Raw genomic sequence first — 22,894 nt, forward strand, 5'->3', positions numbered from 1 at the left:
GTTTCCTCAGTTCCCAAACGTTTATTGGGTGTTGTTAAAAGAAAATGTGATGTAACAGTGGTGAACATGCCCTTTCCCAACTACTTTGGCACGTGTTGCAGCCATGAAATTCTAAGTTAATTATTTTTTGCAAAAAAAAATAAAGTTTATGTCAACATCAAATATCTTGTTTTTGTAGTGCATTCAATTGAAAAGGATTTGCAAATCATTGTATTCTGTTTATATTTACAACTAACACAAATTCCCAACTCATATGGAAACGGGGTTTGTACAAAGTACGTTTTCATGGGGGACAGCTAGTGCTGCTTCAGATACAAATATAGAAAGGTAATATACACTCACAATACTTGATGTATTTTGTTAAAAGCAAATGGGACGAAAAAGTATTTAATAACAACTTTATCAAATAGCTTATGGACCCATTTACCATATTATAATATCATTATGATAACGTTTTTATGAAAGCGAATAACTCCCTTTTGAGGTGGCGACTTGTCCAGGGTGTACCCCGCCTTCCGCCCGATTGTAGCTGAGATAGGCGCCAGCGCCCCCCGCGACCCCAAAAGGGAATAAGCGGTAGAAATGGATGGGTGGATGGAATAACTCCCTCTTTTCTTCCTGTAACTCTAATGTGCAACCTAGATCAACAATGACTAGAGGTGCACATATGAATTTAAGTTAAAAAAAACGAGAATAAAAAGTATGTATGCCTCACCTGGTGTTTAGTTTACCACACGTCACTGCAAATGAGGTCGTTGAAACATAAGCCTTTTCATTATTTTCGTGCTTTATTTTGTTTTTTGTTCAATCTTAGATGGGCTGAGTCAAAGTTTCATGGCTTTGTAGATACACTGAGATTAAGTCTAAGTTCATTGGGTTCATCGTGTTTTTGAAACTGCACCAACCCAAGTATTTTTTAACTAACTAAAGAGGATTACTTGTAACAAGTACATTTTCTAAATGTGTTTGTTCTATTTTGGCCTCGCAACATTTCAGTTCTTCACCAGGAAACCTTACAATGTATAAAATCTATAAAACTGAGTAGACGGCGAGTTATTGTGATAAAAAGAAACACCGCATTTTTACCAAGTTTCCCAGGAGATTCCCCATATTTTGAAATGCAACTGATTTTTGATTTCTTTTAAGGATCCCCATTAGCTGGTTGCCATAACAACCCACTATTCCAGGGGTCGGGAACCTTTTTGGCTGAGAGAGCCATACAAGCCAAATATTTTAAAAAGTATTTCCATGAGAGACAATTTTTTTTTAAGACTGAACACAACTAAATGTGTGCATTTTTAAGTAAGACCAACATTTTTTGAGTATTATAAGTCTCTTATTCTTTTTAATAACAGTGTTATTCTGAAGCTAACCAACAATAAATAAAATACTTCTTACTACTAATGTGATTTCTTGAACAGGTGCGGTAGAAACCGGATGGATGGATTAAAATGCATGAAAATGTTTTATATTTTGAACGTTATTTTTGACACTGCAGAATTATTCATTACTTATCGTGTTAAGCTAAGATTTATCTGAGAGCCAGATGCAGTCATTAAAAGAGCCACATCTGGCTCTAGAGCCACAGGTTCCCTACCCCTGCTCTTGTCTTTCTGGGGTCCACAAACTCAATACAATTACAAGTAAATGCATATAATTATAACTACATGATACAGACACAATTACAAATCCTCAACAAGCAAACAATTTACAGTCTGAGAATATTAAATTACCATAAAATATACAGTAACCAAACAAAATCATCAACATGATGATCCTCCTCTGACCTTCAGCATTGGACACACGTAACAAAAGTGTTTGTTAAATCCCCTGGTGTTATTTGGTGCTAAATTAACCACAACATTAGTACTGACGTATACCCTATTTTTCAGACTATAAGTCGCAGTTTTTTTTCTTAGTTTGGCCGAGAGTGCGACTTATACTCAGGAGCGACTTATGTGTGAAATTATTAACACGTTACCATAAAATATCAAATAATATTATTTAGCTCATTCACGTAAGAGACTAGACCAGGGGTGTCCAAACTTTTTCCATGGCTTTTGATGCCTTTTCTGTCACAGAAAAATTTAAGCATGCAGGGCCATTTTGATATTGTTCATTTTCAAACCATAACAAAATATATGGATTTTTTTTATGGAGCATAGAGGGTCTCAGTCACTAAAATGTTAAAAATAAGTCAAATTATTATTATTGTTTTTTATTGCTTAATACTTACAGTAAATCTCTATACCAACTTGAGGTTGATATAAAGTAAAACAAATAAGGTTTTATGCCTTTTCTGTCAAAGACAACTTTGATTTTTATAGTAAAACTGAAATATGCAGCATCTAGATAGATAGATAGATACTAATTTATTGATTTCTTCAAGCAAGTTCCTTTATTTAGCTATTAAAGCCCTCAAAGATCAATAATGCAGGACACCATTGATTTTAATTATTTAATATTTTTGAGTAATCACAGTGAAAAGTTAAATAAAATCCTACTAAATATATTTGAGATCCTAAAAGTTCCCTAATCATAAAGTGATGCATTTTTATTAGATTTTTTTTTAACTTTTAACACTTACATTTCAACATCAACTTCCGATATATCTGTCGATTTTAAGTTTGAACTCTTATTTTGTTTTATGCTCTTTTGTCAAAACTTTGATGTTTTTATATGGCAACCACACAACATATGCAACATTTTTTCCACATAAAACATTTTGAAGTGATAATTTTTAAGTAATAATTCATTACAACATGGATTTTTTTGCAATGTAAAAAAAAAGAAAATAAAGATTAAAGGAGGAAAAAACTGCCTGCATGGAAGCTTTGTGTCAACATTGCCACTTTTTCTCATTAGATTTCACCTCATTAAACTTTTTTAAAATGTTTTTATTTCTATTTTTGGAATACAATCAATTTTGCAATTTTTGCGGAATGTGTGGCAGGCTGGTAAACGATTAGCTGCGGGCTGCAAATGGCCCCCGGGGCCGCACTTTGGACACCCCTGGACTAGACGTATAATATTTCATGGGATTTATGGATTAGGAGTGAGAGATAGTTTGGTAAAGGTATAGCATGTTCTATATGTTATAGTTATTTGAATGACTCTTACCATAATATGTTAGGTTAACATAGCAGTTGCTTATTTATGCCTCATATAACCTACACTTATTCAGCCTGTTCTTCACTATTCTTTATTTATTTTAAATTGCCTTTCAAATGTCTATTCTTGGTGTTGGATTTTATCAAATAAATTTCCCCCAAAAATGCGACTTATACTCCAGTGCGACTTATATATGTTTTTTTCCTTCTTTATTATGCATTTTCGGCAGGTGCAACTTATACTCCGAAAAATATGGTACTATTCATTTCCAAATAACTGTTACTGCAAATGAAAATCAGCTATAAAATATCGATTGTTGGCCTCTTGGACTAGTAATAATCAGTATCAGGCCTGAAAAAAACATATCAGTCAATCTATAATTCTTGCGCTTGACACCAATCATCATAAAAACCCGAACATTTTGAAGTGTCCTTCAGAAAACGTTGTCTGGCAGTGCGTGACATAGCCCTGTTTACATCTACTTTCACATGCAGATGGTTTGTTTTTTTTTTCATTTTCTGCGGGGCCCTGAGCGACAACGGGGCAGCGCGCCAAAATATGATTGGAGACAAATGACAAAAACCCCTTTGAAGTAAAGCTCGGCAAGCCAAAATAACTTTTTTTCCGAAGGCACGCACACGCCGGCAGCCTCGACACTATCTCACCAGGGCTCCCTCGACGGGACAAGGAAGGCTGATAAATGAGGAGAGGAGCGTGGAGGGTGGAGAAGACGCGAGGATGAGATGGATAAATGGAGGCAATAAATCATGTACTGCTGTTGCTTCAAAGGGAGATATTGAGATGGTGATGCAGGATCTCTGTGTGGATGTTGGATGCAAGGCAAAATACTACTAGGGCAGACCTCTGCCGAGGTCCTGTCATATACAGTCCAGCCACCTCTTACTATTGTCCAAAATATCTTGTATCGCCACGCTGGCAATCATGTCTTGGCTCTGTGTCCTCCTGCAAACATTTTAAAAACTGTGCAAACAACAAATAAAATGTTTTATATGACCATTCTTTAAACAAGTACTGTGCCTCCACAATCACTCATCTCCACTTACTTTATATCACACCTACGTTCACTTAGTATTGAACACAGGCTTTGTTTTCAAGGGGACCTATTCTGCAAACCCAACCTTTCTTACCTACTTGTACCCGTGTGTGTTTGTTGGGTCTGCATACAATAAGTCCCAAAAGTGTGAAATTAAATCTTGGAGGCATGGCGGTGATATGTATAAAACAATATTGCCTTCCTTCATACTTCCTCCTATCGAGCAGTTTTGAATTTGCCCCTATTGTGACATTTTCCTCAATTGTGATGTCAGAAATGTAAGTGCTTTGCACGAGTCCGCCATTGCAGTCAATAGCTTCTTACTCATGGTGCTGCTGTATGCTAAAAAACACTGTTTGGCCAACTACTCATTGGCATAATTTTACTTTGGTTATGGCACCCTTGAACATAAAGGAAACCGTTATTTGTTAAGGGTTTTCAACTAGAGGGGGGAATCTTACTGTATGTTCTGAACTCCTGTTTCAATGCCAGTGTTACATTGATTCTACATTGGGATGGCTCAACTTTCACGTTGACATATCTTGTTCTTCATACCTTCTTCTACATGCTTACACCATCATTCTTCCTCCTGTCGTGTTTTGTGAAGTAAATCATTCGAGGCAAAACTGATTACCGTATTTTTCAGATTATAAATCGCATTTTTTTTTTATAGTTTGGCCGGGGTTGCGACATATACTCCGGAGCGACTTTCAGTATGTGTGAAATTATTAACACATTACCGTAAAATATCAAATAATATTATTTATCTAATTCGCGGAAGAGACGAAGAAAATGTCAGCAATCGTCACACACACGTCAACCAATAAGAATTTGGTGGGGGAGGGTCATTGCAGAAGTGCACTGTGGGTCATGGAATGCTAACTGCTATATGCTACTGCCGTCGCTATTAAGATGGATCATTTCAACGTTGGCGGTAACTTATAAAAAGTGAGAAGGGCTGAACAAAAATGGCGTTGAAAAGGAGATCATGTAGTGCAGATTACAAGCTGGATGTAGTGAAATATGCAGCAGAAAAGGACAAGTGGAAGCGGCGCATACCTTTGGAGTTGGCAGAGTTGTTTAGAAGCTACATCGAGGAAGAAGATTTCATGGGATTTATGGATTAGGAGTGAGAGATAGTTTGGTAAAGGTATAGCATGTTCTATATGTTATAGTTATTTGAATGACTCTTACCATAATATGTTAGGTTAACATAGCAGTTGCTTATTTATGCCTCATATAACCTACACTTATTCAGCCTGTTCTTCACTATTCTTTATTTATTTTAAATTGCCTTTCAAATGTCTATTCTTGGTGTTGGGTTTTATCAAATAAATATCCCCCAAAGTGCAACTTATACTCCAGTGCGACGTAAATATGTTTTTTTCCTTCTTTATTATGCATTTTCGGCCGGTGCGATTTATACTCCAGAGCGATTTATAATCCGAAAAATACGGTAATACAGTAACTTGATTATAACAACAACAAAAACAATCACATTACAAGTGTTAACAAGTACAGGGAAGAAGAATTATGACAATCATCTTGAACTTAAGATATTCATTTTATGAAGTAAATCATAAGTGACTTAAACATTTATTAAGAAAACTATTGTATTTAGAGTAAATTGTGTAATAAACTGAGAACAGGAAGAGAACATAAGTGTTAATGATTGCTATGAAGTGGAAAAGGGATAGGATTAAATAAGCTTTGCTTCTTCCTACTCCTTTTCGTACATGTTGTAAAGAGAAATGAAAATGTGTAAAATATGTAATGTATCATATTCAAACAGTATACATGTTTGAAATATGCTTCAACCACCCACCCAACCAACAAGCAAACTAATGTAATTATTGGGCCTGCATGGTTTTTCATATGTACAAAAAACACTGGGATGTTGGATTTGTTTTTCTGCATTATCCTGCTTAAAAAAACTAAACGAGATGAGAACATAAGATCCTCTGCAGAGGTAATTAGAGCATGAGAAGTAATGCTGGAAGATTCACAGGCAAGACAATCTAATAGAGAGATCAGAGTGATGAAGCCCCCAAGAAGAGTCTAAATCTGCTTAAAAATGTCACCTCTTGTTAATTACATGAGATAATTGAATTGAAAGGTCGAGACTTGATGGGAATCTGGACATTATAATCCTGTCTACTACGACTGTGAGAAGCAAAATGGAAAACAAGTTAGAAGTGAGAATGGATGTGCGACCTCTCAGGACTGCAAACCACTATTTGGCCTCTTGGCGTGGTTAACCAGCCATGTTGGAAGCAGACAGCTGTGACAATCCAAATCAAAATAAAATTGCTTGAACTCATGTACACCTCTCCTCAGGCCTTTTCACAAAGTTCAACAAGCAGAACGCGAATAAACAAAGTCAACGCCACCCAAAAAGCAATGAAGCGGTGGAAGCATCAAGGACTGTGGGGGTCAATGATCAACCAGTGTCAGACTAATAAGTGCCACCATTGTGTGCGTTTCATCAAAACACCACAAGGAGAACTCTGTAACCACCACCATTGAACATATAGCAGGTTTATTGGAGCCAAAGAAGATGTGTCACATTATAAAACGCGTTTTATGACTCACTTTAATACTTTGACAACTATAAAAAGTTTGTCAGTACAATAACGACTCCAGACAGATCAATAGATAACAACTGCATTGAGATAGAAAAGATTGAATCATTCAGTGCAGAAGAGAGAGGCCATTAACTGTATCATGTATCAGCGAAGTGGGCATTATGTCCATCGCGAGCTACCGGTCGATCTCGGAGGGTGTGTCAGTCGATCACAACCCAGGCAATAAAAAAATAGACATAAAAATGAGCAATCATCAATCTTCACCAAGACTTCACTTTCGGCAGTTGTTTGACATTCTCGGCACCTGAAGTTCTTGTGAGATGACGCTGGCTGCTGCAAGCTCATTATTAAGAAAAATATCACTGACAGGACGGACGGAGAGAAACACTTTTTATTTCAACAGACTTTTGGGCCGTACCTGCTGTCAAAACTCTGAAGACCGACTGCACAGTTCCTGTCTTCACCATAAAAGACCTGCTTCATCCTGCCTGTGCTAACAAAATAAGAGTCTCAGAAAGCTAGCGTCCATAAGCTAGCAAGCTACGGAGTTTGATGCCAATGTATTTCTCCCCCGCCCTCAGCGACTGCTCCCTCTCCTCGTTCGCCCACACACTCACTGACGTCACTCACCTGCTGTCTACACATTAAAAGGGCCACACACGCATATGTTACTCTCATAACAAAGTGTTTGAAAACGATTATGCAAGTTGGACAAATGAGATGCCAAATCCAACCACTTTCATGTGGTATTGGACAGAAAGGAGGACTTTTTTTTGTCCTCCATTTGAAAATGCGGACGTTATCACCACTGTCTGATTCCAATCAATGCAAGTCATCAGAATCAGGTAATACACCAACTTATATTCTTGTCTTCATGAAAGAAAGGAATCTATGTGTGTTAAACATGCTTGTATTATCATTAAACACCATTAACTTAACAAAAAAGTCTCTCTCATAAATAAATAAATATAAATAAAAAATATGAATGAGGTAGATCTCCTCGACTTGGTCAATTGAAAAGTAGCTCGCCTGCAGAAAAAGTGTGAGCCCCCCTGATGTATCATCATCAGAGGTCCAAATAGTGCTTGGATACCACCGCTGTAGCCAACCCGTCCAAACACCCTCCAGATACACATGTTAAATTCGGAAAGGTTTAACAACATAATGAATGCTTTTGCCCAATTTTCCACCAAGCTTACAGAAACAAAAAAATAACCACAACTGTCCAAACTCACTCAAACATTTAGCAAGCTTGGTCAACCATTTCACTTATTCTAGCGTTCCCTCCGCTGGACCGCGACGTACATAAACAACAATTACAAAGAGGGGAACAGCTCCAGGAGGAACACTGTGGTAGAAATTAGCAACCAAAGACCCATTAAAAAAGGAACCAAGCGACCTGCATACGCAATGCACACCAACACTTAGCAGACCCCCTCAATCCTTCGCTACAATTTATTTCCCTTGCGACCAAAAGCACAAATTCTATAAAATATCTAACGCTCAGACCTCCCGCCAATAACATGTCTACTCATTATGTGCAAGAAAGGAGAGTGCAGCATGAAATTACCGCCATGTTCTGCTATATTGTTTTGTTTGCCACAAATGTCAATAAGACAGACTTCATTTCTGTCAAAAGTTGAGTCGTTATCAGGTAGATACACACATCTGCCATAGTGTATGAAAAAATAAATACATTAAAGGGGTAAATTAAAAGACCCCCTCTTATGCAAAAGTGACTTTTTAATGATGTTTTAACAGAAATGAGGGGTGGAAGAGGGGTTAGTGCATCTGCCTCACTACAAAGGTCCTGAGTAGTCCTGGGTTCAATCCCAGGCTCTGGATCTTTCTGTGTGGAGTTTGCATGTCCTCCCCGTGAATGCGTGGGTTCCCTCCGGGTACTCAGACTTCCTCCCACCTCCAAAGACATGCACCTGGGGATAGGTTGATTGGCAACACTAAATTGGCCCTAGTGTGTGAATGTTGTCTGTCTGTCTGTCTGTGTTGGCCCTGCGATGAGGTGGCGACTTGCCCAGGGTGTACCTGCCTTCTGCCCGATTGTAGCTGAGATAGGCACCAGCGCCCCCCGCGACCCCAAAGGGAATAAGCGGTAGAAAATGAATGGATGGATGGAGTCCTGAGAGCCTGCTTATGAGCATCACAAGTGAGAAAAATATATCATGTCCTTTTTGTTGGCTCCACAAAGAAGTAGGGAAGGGTATCGTATACATTTTAACCAATGATAGAAACCAAATCGGTAGTTAAAAAAAAGGTGTCACATTTTTGCCACAAACATCCCATTTTTGAACAGACTACTAATTCAAATAATTCAATTATATAAAATAAATAACCAAGTCATGCATTCAAAATTAAGAAATACAAACCACAACAAACCACACTTTTGTAATATTGATGCTCAGAATTCTTGGGGTATGTGAATGCAACTTAGTTTGCTGATATTGTCATTGATAACAATAATGATAGAGAAGTGCTGTGTAGTTGTTGCTACTGGCTACCGCTAGTCTAAGATGTCTCCTGTCTCACTCAATGTTACATTGTTGCAAATGATATACAGCATATATTACATTCAACAAGTCCAGAATTGCTGCGCATATGTAAAAAGTGGATAAAGTACGCAATTGTGCTTTTTACAGATATACACCCACGGTCAGACAGGCATGGACAAACACAGCTCATTCCCAGTAGGTCTTACTAAAAGTATCAAAGCAAAACACTTCCAATACACTATTGTGGGACCTCTGAGACATACAGTGGGGCAAAAAAGTATTTAGTCAGCCACCGATTGTGCAAGTTCTCCCACTTCAAATGATGACAGAGGTCTGTCATTTTCATCATAGGTACACTTCAACTGTGAGAGACAGAATGGGAAAAAAAATTCCAGGAATTCACATTGTAGGAATTTTAAAGAATTTATTTGTAAATTATGGTGAAAATACGTATTTGGTCAACCATTCAAAGCTCTCACTGATGGAAGGAGGTTTTGGCTCCAAATCTCACGATACATGGCCCCATTCATTCTTTCCTTAACACGGATCAATCGTCCTGTCCCCTTAGCAGAAAAACAGCCCCAAAGCATGATGTTTCCACCCCCGTGCTTCACAGTAGGTATGCTGTTCTTGGGATGCAACTCAGTATTCTTCTTCCTCCAAACACAACGAGTTAAGTTTATACCAAAAAGTTCTATTTTGGTTTCATCTGACCACATGACATTCTCCCAATCCTCTGCTGTATCATCCATGTATCCATTTTGGTATAAACTCAACTGGTCGTGTTTGGAGGAAGAAGAATACTGAGTTGCATCCCAAGAACACCATACCTACTGTGAAGCATGGGGGTGGAAACATCATGCTTTGGGGCTGTTTTTTTGCTAAGGGGACAGGACGATTGATCCGTGTTAAAGGGGAACATTATCAGCAGACCTGTGTAAGTGTCAATATATACCTTGATGGTGCAGAAAAAAGACCATCTATTTTTTTTTACCGATTTCCGAACTCTAAATGGGTGAATTTTGGCGAATTAAAGGCCTTTCTGTTTATCGAGCTGGAGGCGATGACGTCAGTATGTGACGTCGCCGAGGTAACACACCCACCATTTTCATTTTCAACACATTACAAACACCAGGTCTCAGCTCTGTTATTTTCCGGTTTTTTGACTATTTTTTGGAACCTTGGAGACATCATGCCTCGACGGTGTGTTGTCGGAGGGTGTAACAACACTAACAGGGAGGGATTCAAGTTGCACCACTGGCCCGAAGATGCCAAAGTGTCTGCCGCCAGACCCCCATTGAATGTACCAGAGTGTCTCCACATTTGACCGGCGATGCTAAGACAGACATGGCACAGAGATGTATGGATAACCTGCAGATGCATTTGCAACGATAGTCAACAAAATCACAAAGGTGAGTTTTGTTGATGTTGACTGCCAGCTAATCGATGCTAACATGCTACGCTAATCGACGCTAACATGCTATTTACCGGCGGTGCTAAAGCAGACATGGAACAGAGATGTATGGATAACCTGCAGATGCATTTGCAACTATATTACGTTTCCTTCCACCCACATTTAATGCGAAAAAAACACTTACCAATCGACGGATTTAAGTTGCTCCAGTGTCACAAGATGTGAAAGTCCTGATCGTTTGGTCCGCACATTTTACCGGCGATGCTAACGCAGCTATTCGGCCATGCTATGACTATGAATTCGTTCAATAGCTTCAGTTTCTTCTTCAATATTTTCATACTCCAACCATCTGTTTCAATACAGGCGTATTCTGTTGAATCGCTTAAGTCGCTGAAATCCGAGTTTGAATCCGAGCTAATGTCACTATATCTTGCTGTGCTATTCCCATTGTTTGTTTACATTGGCAGCACTGTGTGACGTCACAGGGAAATGGCCAGTGTCTTCGCAGAGAGTCAAAAATAAGGCACTTTAAAGCTTTATTTAGAGATATTCCGAGACCGGTAAAATTCTGAAAAAAACTTCAAAAAATACAACAAGCCACTGGGAACTGATTTTTATTGTTTTTAACCCTTTTGAAATTGTGATAATGTTCCCCTTTAAGGAAAGAATGAATGGGGCCATGTATCGTGAGATTTTGAGCCAAAACCTCCTTCCATCAGTGAGAGCTTTGAATGGTTGACCAAATACTTATTTTCTACCATATTTTACAAATAAATTCTTTAAAATTCCTACAATGTGAATTCCTGGATTTCTTTTCCCCATTCTGTCTCTCCCAGTTGAAGTGTACCTATGATGAAAATTACAGACCTCTGTCATCATTTTGAGTGGGAGAACTTGCACAATCGCTGGCTGACTAAATACTTTTTTGCCCCACTGTAAGAGCAGTAAAATAATGGGGGTAAGGCAAAGAAAACATCTACTAAAAACCCTGTTGAAAGTCTAAAGTCATTTTCATAAATTGTCGCTTCTAAAGTGGAAAACTAGAACCTTTTTTCCCCCCAAAATTCCACCAGAGTGATTGCCACATAAACCGTGTCTTCTGTATTTTATTAAATCAATCATGTGTTGCTTAATTCCTCTTTAAAAATTTTTTTTTTTTTTTTTAAATCAAATGAAATAAAAAAGCCAGGATCTTTTCCAGCCCAAGAGTGACGATTACGCTGCATGTCTTGCATCCCCAAAATCAAAACATTTCCTGCTCAATTTGTCATGCTGCTGCTTGCTAACTTCTGCTGGTGTTTTCACATGACGCCGCAGGTGCTCAAAGGTCAGGTTTGCTTCTATTTCCGCTCAAAGTAGAACCATGTGTGTGCGATGATGCCATGCGAGGTCACCTGGGATGCTGTGTAGATGTCATGGGGTTAATAGACTGGTAGGTGTAGCGGCCAACACCTGGATGTGTGGCGGTGACCCAACACCATCCATCCCTTTTCTATAGCTTGTCCCTGGAGGTGCTGGAGTCTATCTCAGCTGCATTCGGGCGGAAGGCAGGGTACACCAACACCAGTGCTTCTCAATTAGTAACGGGGATAGTCGTTGCAAATCTTACTCCAGCTCATTTTGGTCATCTATTTTGATAAATCAGTTGATTGTAGGCAGCATGCTTCTGCCAGCAACTCCTGATTTGCACGGATAAAGATCAGGTATTTCGGGTCAGGGTGTGTAAAATAATCCAGTCCCGACTCCCCGAGGCAGGAGAGGGGGGCATGACAGACCACAGCGCTTACACATCGGCAACTTTTATGGCTCCTGAAGGAGAAAGAAGGGCTTTTGTTTGTATGTTTCTTTGTGAAGAGGGTGCAATGTGAAGAAACACAAGAGGAATGTGGCTGTGTAAACATTTTAGATAAGCACCGGGAAGTTTTCTTATTTACCTGGGATTTTGAAAACTGTTGCTGAAATTCCACCAACATTACTAAGGTAAAAATAAAAAAGGTAATGAGTGAGTAGGATAGGGCATTTTAGATTTCAAGGAATACCAAAGTAGCAGGAATTATTTTACCTTCGTAAATACATTTGGTAAAAAATAAAATAGATAAAAAGTTCCCGGAAATTTTGGTGAAAATGGGACATGTTGAAGATTGATACTGTGAACATTTTACAATCAGTGTTTTTTTTTTTTTAAGCTTATCTTAAAGTGGAAATAAATGCTGCAAAAAATCTGACACATTTGTTAATTTGACAAAAATGTCCTGTTGTAGCAGCAGTTGGAAGCAAAGCTCAAATAAGTCCTGGTAATACCAGTTCCTGGGAATATTTATGGAAAATGGACATTCAACCCTTACTAAGATATCCTAGAGAAATATTGTGCTATTAAGTTTTTAAATTGCATGCATTGTGGGCTTTGTTGAATGAATGCAGGTCAACTTTGGTAGAGGATATTATTTTTATAAGGAGAACAGCACTTTTTTCTGGAATATTCCTTTTCATTCACAATCCTTATGTAAGACAAGAACACGTTTTTCTTTTTATATGCATTCTAATTTGTAATGTACGAGTTCGAGGTGGCTAACAATGCAGCTTTAGTGAGTAAGGTGATGCGCACATAAAACCCTCTAAAAAAATCATCCAAAAACCACCATCAATACTCAGTTTACATGTCGTGACCTCAATCTAAACCAGAGATGTCAAACTCATTTTACGTCGGGGGCCACATGGAGAAAAATCTACTCCCAAGTGGGCCGGACAGGTAAAAATCACGGTACGATAACTTAAAAATAAAGACAACTCCAGATTGTTTTGTTTGTTTAAAAAAAGAGCAAGCGCATTCTGAAATTGTACAGATCATAATGTTTTTTTCTGTTTTACCAATTGCCTGTTGTGGTTAATAGTATACATACTTTATTAGTCGTTATTTATATTTTCTGAATAAATTATGCGATAATGTTCATCAGTCAACTCATTGGTGTTAACTTCCAATATATCAAAATTTAAAAAAATACATCAAAATCAAATTACCATATGATATTTATGTATTTTGATAATTTTCCTCGACTGATGTACTAACATCATGTGGTTTATGTTGTACATGTGTAGCATCATCTAAAAAGATACAAATAATTGCTCTTGCGACATCCAGTGGACGCATTTAGAACAGCTGTTTCTTTCATTAAAACATTTCAGGTACATTTTTTTACATAGCAAACTTATTCTGCAGGCCAGATAACAGCTGTTCACGGGCCTGACCCGGCTCTAGGGCCGTATGATTGACACCTCTGATCCAAACCAACTCTTAGCGATATTGTTATTATAAGCACTAACGCCAAGGAACTACGTTAAGTGACGCCGTGATCACAGCGTGGTAGCTAGCTTATGAAGCTATTGATGTACTCTGTCGGTGAGCTGCTGCATCGCCTCTGAGTTGGTAAAAATGAATTCTAGATGATAAAACATGCCTCGCACATGTACAGTAGAAAGTGGTGGCCATAAAACGAGAAGTTGGTAAACTTTGACATTCAACTTATACCCGGTGATGGCGAAAAAGACACAAAGACACTCGTTTGCGCCCATCTTTTGTTTCTTTTACCTTCATGAATAAAATGATTGAATTCTTCCTCTAAACGGTTAAATATAAATCTCCCATCTGTTGGCATTCCAGTGAGAGCAGGTATCGTACAGTAAGTGATTGATTGTTTTTTTATGTTTGTAGTAGCGATGTCCCAATACCAATATTTTGGTACCGCTGCCAAAATGTCTTTTGAAACTTTTCGGTACTTTTCTAAATAGAAGGGGACCACAAAAAATTGCCTTCTTGGCTTTATTTTAACCAAAAAATCTTACAGTACATTAAACATATGTTTTTTATTGCAAGTTTGTCCTTAAATAAAATCGTGAACATACTAGACAACTTGTCTTTTAGTAGTAAGTAAGCAAACAAAGGCTCCTAATTAGTCTGCTGACGTATGCAGTAACATAGTGTACCATTGTATTATTTTATAAACATTATGAGGGACAAGTGGTAGAAAATGAATTATTAATCTACTTGTTCATTTACTGTTAATATCAGCTTACTTTCTATCTACACTTCTGTTAAAAAGTAATGATCACTTATTCTTCTGTTTGGATGCTTTACATAGTTTTGGATGATACCACAAATGTGGGTATCAATCCGATACCAAGTCGATACAGGATCATACATTGGTCATATTCAAAGTCCTCATGTGTCCAGGGACATATTTCCTTAGTTTGTAAACAATATATTTTTTTTAAAACAAAAAGATTTTGTGATGCTAAACAATATTGATGTAATCATAGTAGTATCGACTACAAAACACTCTTGTACTTGATATCATTACAGTGGATGTCAGGTGTAGATCCACCCATGGCATTTGTTTACATTCAGGAACGGTTTCATTAGCGGTGACGCCGGTGAGCGACTGTGTGCAGTGAAGCATGTTTAGCTATTCCTCGTCGTGCAGGGATGATACTTGTAAGAAACTCTTTATTTGTCGCCATGGAGGTGAGGATTAGTGATTTAGAAGTAGCTACAACACTGCAGACTGCGGATGAACATTAGCCGCGAGCTCGCTAGCCATGTGTTAAAGTGCCTTTTCCTGAGGGAGTTTCAGTGTTAAAGGGGAACATTATCACAATTTCAAAAGGGTTAAAAACAATAAAAATCAATTCCCAGTGGCTTGTTGTATTTTTTGAAGTTTTTTTCAAAATTTTACCGGTCCCGGAATATCCCTAAATAAAGCTTTAAAGTGCGTTATTTTCGCTATCTTCGAAACCACTATCCATTTCCCTGTGACGTCATACAGGGCTGCCAATACAAACAACATGGTGGTTACCACAGCAAGATATAGCGACATTAGCTTGGATTCAGACTCGGATTTCAGCGGCTTAAGCGATTCAACAGATTACACATGTATTGAAACAGATGGTCGGAGTGTGGAGGCAGATAGCGAAAACGAAATTGAAGAAGAAATTGAAGCTATTGAGCGAATAGCTATTGACGCTATTCGGCCATAGCATGGGTGTACCTAATGAAGTGGCCCATAGCATGGCTGCCTTATTAGCATCGCCGGTAAAATGTGCGGACCAAACGATCAGGACTTTGGCATCTTGTGACACCGGAGCAACTTAAATCCGTCGATTGGTAAGTGTTTGTTTCGCATTGAATGTGGGTATCTAGTTTCAAATGTACATACAGCTAGCGTTAATAGCATGTTAGCATCAATTAGCGCAGCATGTTAGCATCGATTAGCTGGCAGTCATGCCGTGACCAAATATGTCTGATTAGCACATAAGTCAACAACATCAACAAAACTCACCTTTGTGATTTCGTTGACTTAATGGTTGCAAATGCATCTGCAGGTTATCCATACATCTCTGTGCCATGTCTGTCTTAGCATCGCCGGTCAAATGTGAAGACACTCTGGTACATTCAATGGGGGTCTGGCGGCAGATTTCTTGCCAGTGGTGCAACTTGAATCCCTCCCTGTAAGTGTTGTTACACCCTCCGACAACACACCGACGAGGCATGATGTCTCCAAGGTTCCAAAAAATAGTCGAAAAAATGGAAAATAACAGAGCTGAGACCCGGTGTTTGTAATGTGAAAATGAAAATGGCGGGTGTGTTACCTCGGTGACGTCACGTTCTGACGTCATCGCTAAAAGACCGATAAACAGAAAGGCGTTTAATTTGCCAAAATTCACCCATTTAGAGTTCGGAAATCGGTTAAAAAAATACATGGTCTTTTTTCTGCAACATCAAGGTATATATTGAGGCTTGCATAGGTCTGGTGATAATGTTCCCCTTTAAAACTTCACCTTTATCTTTAGCTTTTAAGCCAAAATGCGTCTGTTCTCCCTTTTCTGTCTACACACTGTGTCTGCTTGTAAGCACTTGGTCATTGTGCGCTGTCGAACATGCTCATCGGTACTTTTTATTGGTGGTATAGTACCAAATATGATTTATTTGTATCGCGGTACTATACCGTACAACCCTAGTTCGTAGTTTGGATTTCTTGTTCAGCACTTTGCAATAGTGCTACTTGCTGGATATGCTTATCCCTATGCTTCTAAATCTTGTATCTAAACCTTCGTATGGTCATGCTCAAGAATATAAGGTTCTGAATCATTTGTCCCAAAGTAGTTGTCGTTGGCTCTCATGAAGTCTGCCCTCGTTATGCTTGAAATGAGCAAATTATCTATCCATCCATCCATCCATCCATCCAACCATTTATTTTCTACCACTTATTCCCTTTGGGGTCACAGGGGGTGCTGGTGCTTATCTCACCTACAATCGGGTGGGAGGCGGTGTAAACTCTGGACAAGTCTCTATCTCATCACAGGGCCAACACAGATAGAGAGACAACATTCACACAACATTCACACACTAGGGCCGATTTAGTGTTGCCAATCAACCTATCCCCAGGTGCATGTCTTTGGAGGTGGGAGGGGCCTATCCCCAGGTGCATGTCTTTGGAAGTGGGAGGAAGCCGGAGTACCCGGAGGGAACCCAGGCAGTCACGGGGAGAACATGCAAACTCCACACAAAAAGATCCAGAGCCCGGGATTGAACCCAGGACTACTCAGGACCTTCGTATTGTGAGGGAGACGCAATAACCCCTCTTCCACCGCACTGCCCGCCCATCCTTATTTTACCACAATTCATAGATGGATAGATAGATAGTACTTTATTTATTCCTTCAGGAAAATTAACATTTTCAGCACGATCCCATTCAAGATCAGACAAACATTGCAGGGAGACAGAACAGGATCGCTGACGGGTCTGCCGACTGCATATTTCCTATCTTCACAATAAAAGCGCTGCCTCATGCTGCCTGCGCTAACAAAATAAGAGTCTCGGAAAGCTGGCATGCACAGGGCTTTTATTGTGGAGATAGGAAATGTGCAGTCTGTCTTTGGAGTTTTGACGGAAGGTACGGCGCGAGAGTCTGTTGAAATAAAATGTGTTTCTCGCCTTCCTCTTGGTCATATTTCTTAAAAATTATCTCACAGCAGCCAGCGTCATCTCACAAGACCTTCGGGTGCCGCAAATGTCAATCAAGTGACGTCTTGGTGAAGATTGATGATTGCTAATTTTTAGGTCTATTTTTTTTAAAAGCCTGGCTGGCGATCGACTGACACACCCTCCGCGGTCGACCGGTAGCTCGCGATCGACGTTATGGGCACCCCTGTTTTAGATGGAAAGTGTAGCTGCCGTTATGATTTCTAATGACCGTAAGTCTTGAACTGTACAAAGTATTTCAATGGTTGGAATCTGCGATTTTGGATGATATACTAGTTACTATGGTAATCTAATTAGTTACTATGGTCATCTAATTAGTTATTAGGGTAATGTACGTCATAGCAGCTCAGACGAGGCACCAAGCAGTGTCGGTGGGAAGCGTTTCCACAGACGCATTAGAGGATTTTCACAACAAAGTTCTAAAACTTAGTGATATATCAGATATATCAGACTGTAAGTGGGTTTATTTTGTACCCTTCATGTTCATATTACACTGTTTGTTGCATTTTTGTTACGTTTCACTCGATTGTAAAACATGTCGATTGGAAGGGGGTGTGACATTCATATGTTGTCAATAGTCAGTGTTTTATCGGTCATAGAAACATTTTAAATTCCATTTTGTTTTAAGGCGGTCTGTCATTACGTTTTTAGCATTCAATCAGACATTGTGAGGTTTAGTATTAATGTTCCTAAAAAGAGATATACCAGCCCCCAGACACATTTTTTTCCTCAAAATGTAGCCCCCGAGTCAAAATAATTGCCCAGGCCTGTATTAATGTGTCAATTTCCATGCATGGTTGACTAAATACAGGGGAACTTTGGTACGATATTCAGTAGGGGTGTGGGAAAAAATTGATTCGAATACGAAACGCGATTTTCACGTTGTGTGATTCAGAATGGATTCTCTTTTTTATTTATTTTTTTTTTTTTTTTTTTTAATCAATCCAACAAAACAATACACAGCAATACCATAACAATGCAATCCAATTCCAAAACCAAACCTGACCCAGCAACACTCAGAACTGCAATAAACAGAGCAATTGAGAGAAGACACAAACACCACACAGAACAAACCATCCATCCATCCATTTTCTACCGCTTATTCCCTTTGGGGTTGCGGGGGGCGCTGGTGCCTATCTCAGCTACAATCGGGCAGAAGGTGGGGTACACCCTGGACAAGTCGCCACCTCATCGCAGCAGAACAAACCAAAAGTAGTGAAACAAAAATGAATATTATCAACAACAGTATCAATATTAGTTATAATTTCAGCATAGCAGTGATTAAAAATTCCTTATTGACATTATCAGTAGACATTTATAAAAATAATAAAAAAGAACAATAGTGTCACAGTGGCTTACACTTAAATGGCATCTCATAAGCTGGACAACACACTGTGTCGAATGTTTTCACAAAGATAAAATAAGTCATATTTTTGGTTCGTTTAATAGTTAAAACAAATTTACATTATTGCAATCAGTTGATAAAACATTGTCCTTTACAATTATAAAAGCTTTTTTAAAAATTCTACTCTGCTAGCATGTCACCAGACTGGGGTAGATCCTGCTGAAATCTATGTATTGAATGAATACAGAATCCTTTTCAATCGGAAAAATATCGTTTTTGAGTGGAGAATCGCGTTGAATCGAAAAAAATCGATATATATATTGGAATCGCGACCCCAAGAATCGATATTGAATCGAATCCTGGGACACCCAAAGATTCACAGCCCTAATATTCAGTTATGGTTCCCTAAATCAAAATGAAGATGACTACCACAAACAAGCTTTTGAGTGATAGTGGTTAACAAACCACAGATTAGCAGAAATCTTACCTGGATAAATAAATGCATGGTCTTAAAGTTTTCTAATGATGGTGAATAAGGGGTTATAGTTGTTGGCACAAAGTGGGGGTGAAGACTTGCATTTTGCTGCATCAGTTTGCAGTAAATGCAGGCAGTGATGCAGACTGTCAGAACATTTGAGACACGCAGTAGTTTGATATTCCTGCTGTTGGACACAACGCAACATAACACCGTCTATGCGCCTCCTGGCTCCCTGGCAGGCTGAGAGACTGAGGGACGCCACAGCAGCCGGACAACTAACTAACAGTCCTGCCGTTCCAAAATAAAGGAAGGAGAGAAACTCACCTTAACAACATACACCGCCAACTTGTCGCTTTCTGGAAGTTTCCGCCGACGCTAGCAAACTTGCTACTAGCGTCCACTTGTCACCCAAGCGGGAAACTTCCCGTGGAAGACGCGGTGGATAAATGTCAGGGCGCTTTCATTTAAGGGGAGAAGAGAGTATTGGTGTCCATACGTCCGTGTCCGTCCCTGAATGGGAGTTTATGTCTTGGCTGCTGCCTTCCTGCCCGTCTGCTTGTCTTCTTGTCTTCTTGTCTTCGCGGTCCGCAGCCTGTCTGCCCAGCGGGCGCCACCAGGTGCTCATTTACATAACTGCACCGGCTGTGGCCAATCACAGCTCAGAGCAAGGTGCCTCATTGGATATTCAAGCAGGGAGGCGTGTCGTCCAATCAGAAACAATCAGTAGGCGGGGCCTGTGAGGCACAACTCCACAACGTTTTTTTTTTGTTTTTTTTATTGAATAATTGAACACATAAAGAGCATCCATACTTGCCAACATTAAGACCTCCGATTTCGGAAGGTGTGGGCGTGGTCTAGGGTGGGGGGCGTGGTTAAGAGGGGAGGAGTATGTTTACTGCTACAATTCACCAAGTCAAGTATTTCATATATATATATATATATATATATATATATATATATATATTAGGGCTGTGAATCTTTGGGTGTCCCACGATTCGATTCAATATCGATTCTTGGGGTCCATCCATCCATTTTCTACCGCTTATTCCTTTTTGTGGTCGCGGGGGGCGCTGGCGCCTATCTCAGCTACAAGTCGCCACCTCGTCGCAGGGCCAACACAGATAGACAGACAACATTCACACACTAGGGCCCATTTAGTGTTGCCAATCAACCTATCCCCAGGTGCATGTCTTTGGAAGTGGGAGGGGCCTATCCCCAGGTGCATGTCTTTGGAAGTGGGAGGAAGCCGGAGTACCCGGAGGGAACCCACGCAGTCACGGGGAGAACATGCAAACTCCACACAGAAAGATCCCGAGCCTGGATTTGAACCCAGGAATGTAGGACCTTCGTATTGTGAGGCAGACGCACTAACCCCTCTGCCACCGTGAAGCCCGATTCTTGGGGGTCACAATTCGATAATATATCGATTTTTCCGTTTCCATTCGATTCTCGTTTCAAAAACGATATTTTTCCGATTCAAAAGGATTGTGTATTCATTCAATACATAGATTTCAGCAGGATCTACCCCAGTCTGCTGACATGCTAGCAGAGTAGTAGGTTTTTTTTTTAAAAAAGCTTTTATAATTGTAAAGGACAATGTTTTATCAACTGATTGCAATAATGTAAATTTGTTTTAACTATTAAAGGAACCAAAAATCAGACTTATTTTATCTTTGTGAAAACATTGGACACAGTGTGTTGTCCAGCTTATGAGATGCCATGCAAGTGTAAGCCACTGTGACACTATTGTTCTTTTTGATTATTTTTATAAATGTCTAATGATAATGTCAATGAGGGATTTTTAATCACTGCTACGCTGAAATTATAACTAATATTGATACTGTTGTTGATAATATTCATTTTTGTTTCACTACTTTTAGTTTGTTCTGTGTGGTGTTTGTGTCTCCTCTCAATTGGGATTGGATTGCATTGTTATGGTATTGGGGCTTCACGGTGGAAGAGGGGCTAGTGCGTCTGCCTGTATATATATATATATATATATATATATATATATATATATATATGTGTCTTGATTGGATTATCCAGAGAATAGTGCTCGATACCGTGGTAGAGCGCAATATGTAGGTGTGGGAATAAATCACAGGACTTCTTCATCTCTACAGAACTGTTTCATGAGGGGTTCCCTCAATCATCGGGAGAGTCTGGTGATTTTTCCCACACATACATACATACACACACATATAAGTATATATATATATGTACACAGCCAGGCCCCCAGCCCAATTTTTTTTAATTCAATGCGTCCCCGGAGTCAAAAAGTTTGGGGACCCCTGCCTTCGTCTTTAAGTCAACCTCTGATCTCCGCCCAAAACTCCAGAGTGAAATTATCACTCTCTCTTTGAAACTCGAAAAACACACCAAAAAAAAGTTGTGCTCTTCAGTTGTTGGATTGCATGCCATTCTGGACGTGTTGAATGAATACAAGTTGGATTTGCTGTAGTTTCTAATTGTTTTTTTTTTTTATTAGTCATCATTTGTTCCTTAAATTGACCTAAAACAACAATACTGCATTCGTCAATTCGACAAAAATGTCCCTCACATTTATTTTCAACTAATGCAAAGTTATAATTTCAATTTGGACGAAAGGCTATAATTTTAAGTGGAAACAAATATCAGTATCATTTATAGCAGATTTTGTGAACCTAACTGTTTGCTTGTATTATGAATTAATGAATTAACCTTATTTGGTGGTATAAAGCACCTGCTTCGGCACGTTTAATGTGCATCCACAAGTCTGTGCTTCTGAAGTCGACTTTCTTACAGAGCATTGGCGGCCTAACTGTAGAGCATTACTGGCCCGGGGCTATAATGACTCAGATTGAAGGCTGTTCACTGTGTGCAGTAAAACACAGCCCGCCTGAAAGTTGTTGATACTGGACCCCGAGGCAGGAGTATAAACGAGGAGGAAATTTGCGTTTCAAACAGAGCGGCTTGTGTGTGTGTTTACACCGTTTGGCGCCAAAAAGATTTATCTGACGGCTGTTTGGGTGTGTTGGTGCTTGCCTGTTTGACTGGGAAGGGAGAGGAGAAAGTCTCAGGCCACAGAGGTCATCAACAGGCTGGTCCAACCTTTTTTTGGACAAAATTATAATTGCAGAGCGCCTTACTCATTTTTGGTAACATTTGTTGACAATATCAGTTCATCGTAAACAAAAGGAATTAGCTTGTTTTGCCAGAACATGAACACAATGTTGCTGTGTGTTTCCCATCTTGGTCTTCAGTGATGTCCTACTTAGTCTGACTTCAATAAATACTTCTCAAAATACCATCATTAATGTCGCCACACCACCACGGCTTGTGCAAACCCTGTTTCCATATGAGTTGGGAAATTGTGTTAGATGTA

The 22,894-nt window shown here is 39.3% G+C and overlaps 1 protein-coding gene across 4 annotated transcripts in view; it reads right to left on the reverse strand.

Moving 5' to 3' along the window:
* The window catches only part of ddr1 (discoidin domain receptor tyrosine kinase 1), a 154,210-nt gene extending 134,071 nt beyond the window's left edge, over positions 1 to 20,139 (reverse strand). For 2 of the 4 annotated variants that reach the window (XM_061914832.1, XM_061914829.1), the window contains exon 1: positions 19,855 to 20,139. In XM_061914832.1, coding sequence (XP_061770816.1) covers positions 19,855 to 19,865 — 11 coding nt within the window. In that variant the 5' untranslated portion in view covers positions 19,866 to 20,139. The remainder of the gene's footprint in view (positions 1 to 19,854) is intronic. The other 2 variants (XM_061914831.1, XM_061914830.1) reach the window with 1 other exon arrangement.
* Between the last annotated feature and the right edge of the window lie 2,755 nt (positions 20,140 to 22,894).

The sequence above is a fragment of the Nerophis ophidion genome, linkage group LG11 (genome assembly GCF_033978795.1).
Source record: "Nerophis ophidion isolate RoL-2023_Sa linkage group LG11, RoL_Noph_v1.0, whole genome shotgun sequence".
NCBI lineage: Eukaryota > Metazoa > Chordata > Actinopteri > Syngnathiformes > Syngnathidae > Nerophis > Nerophis ophidion.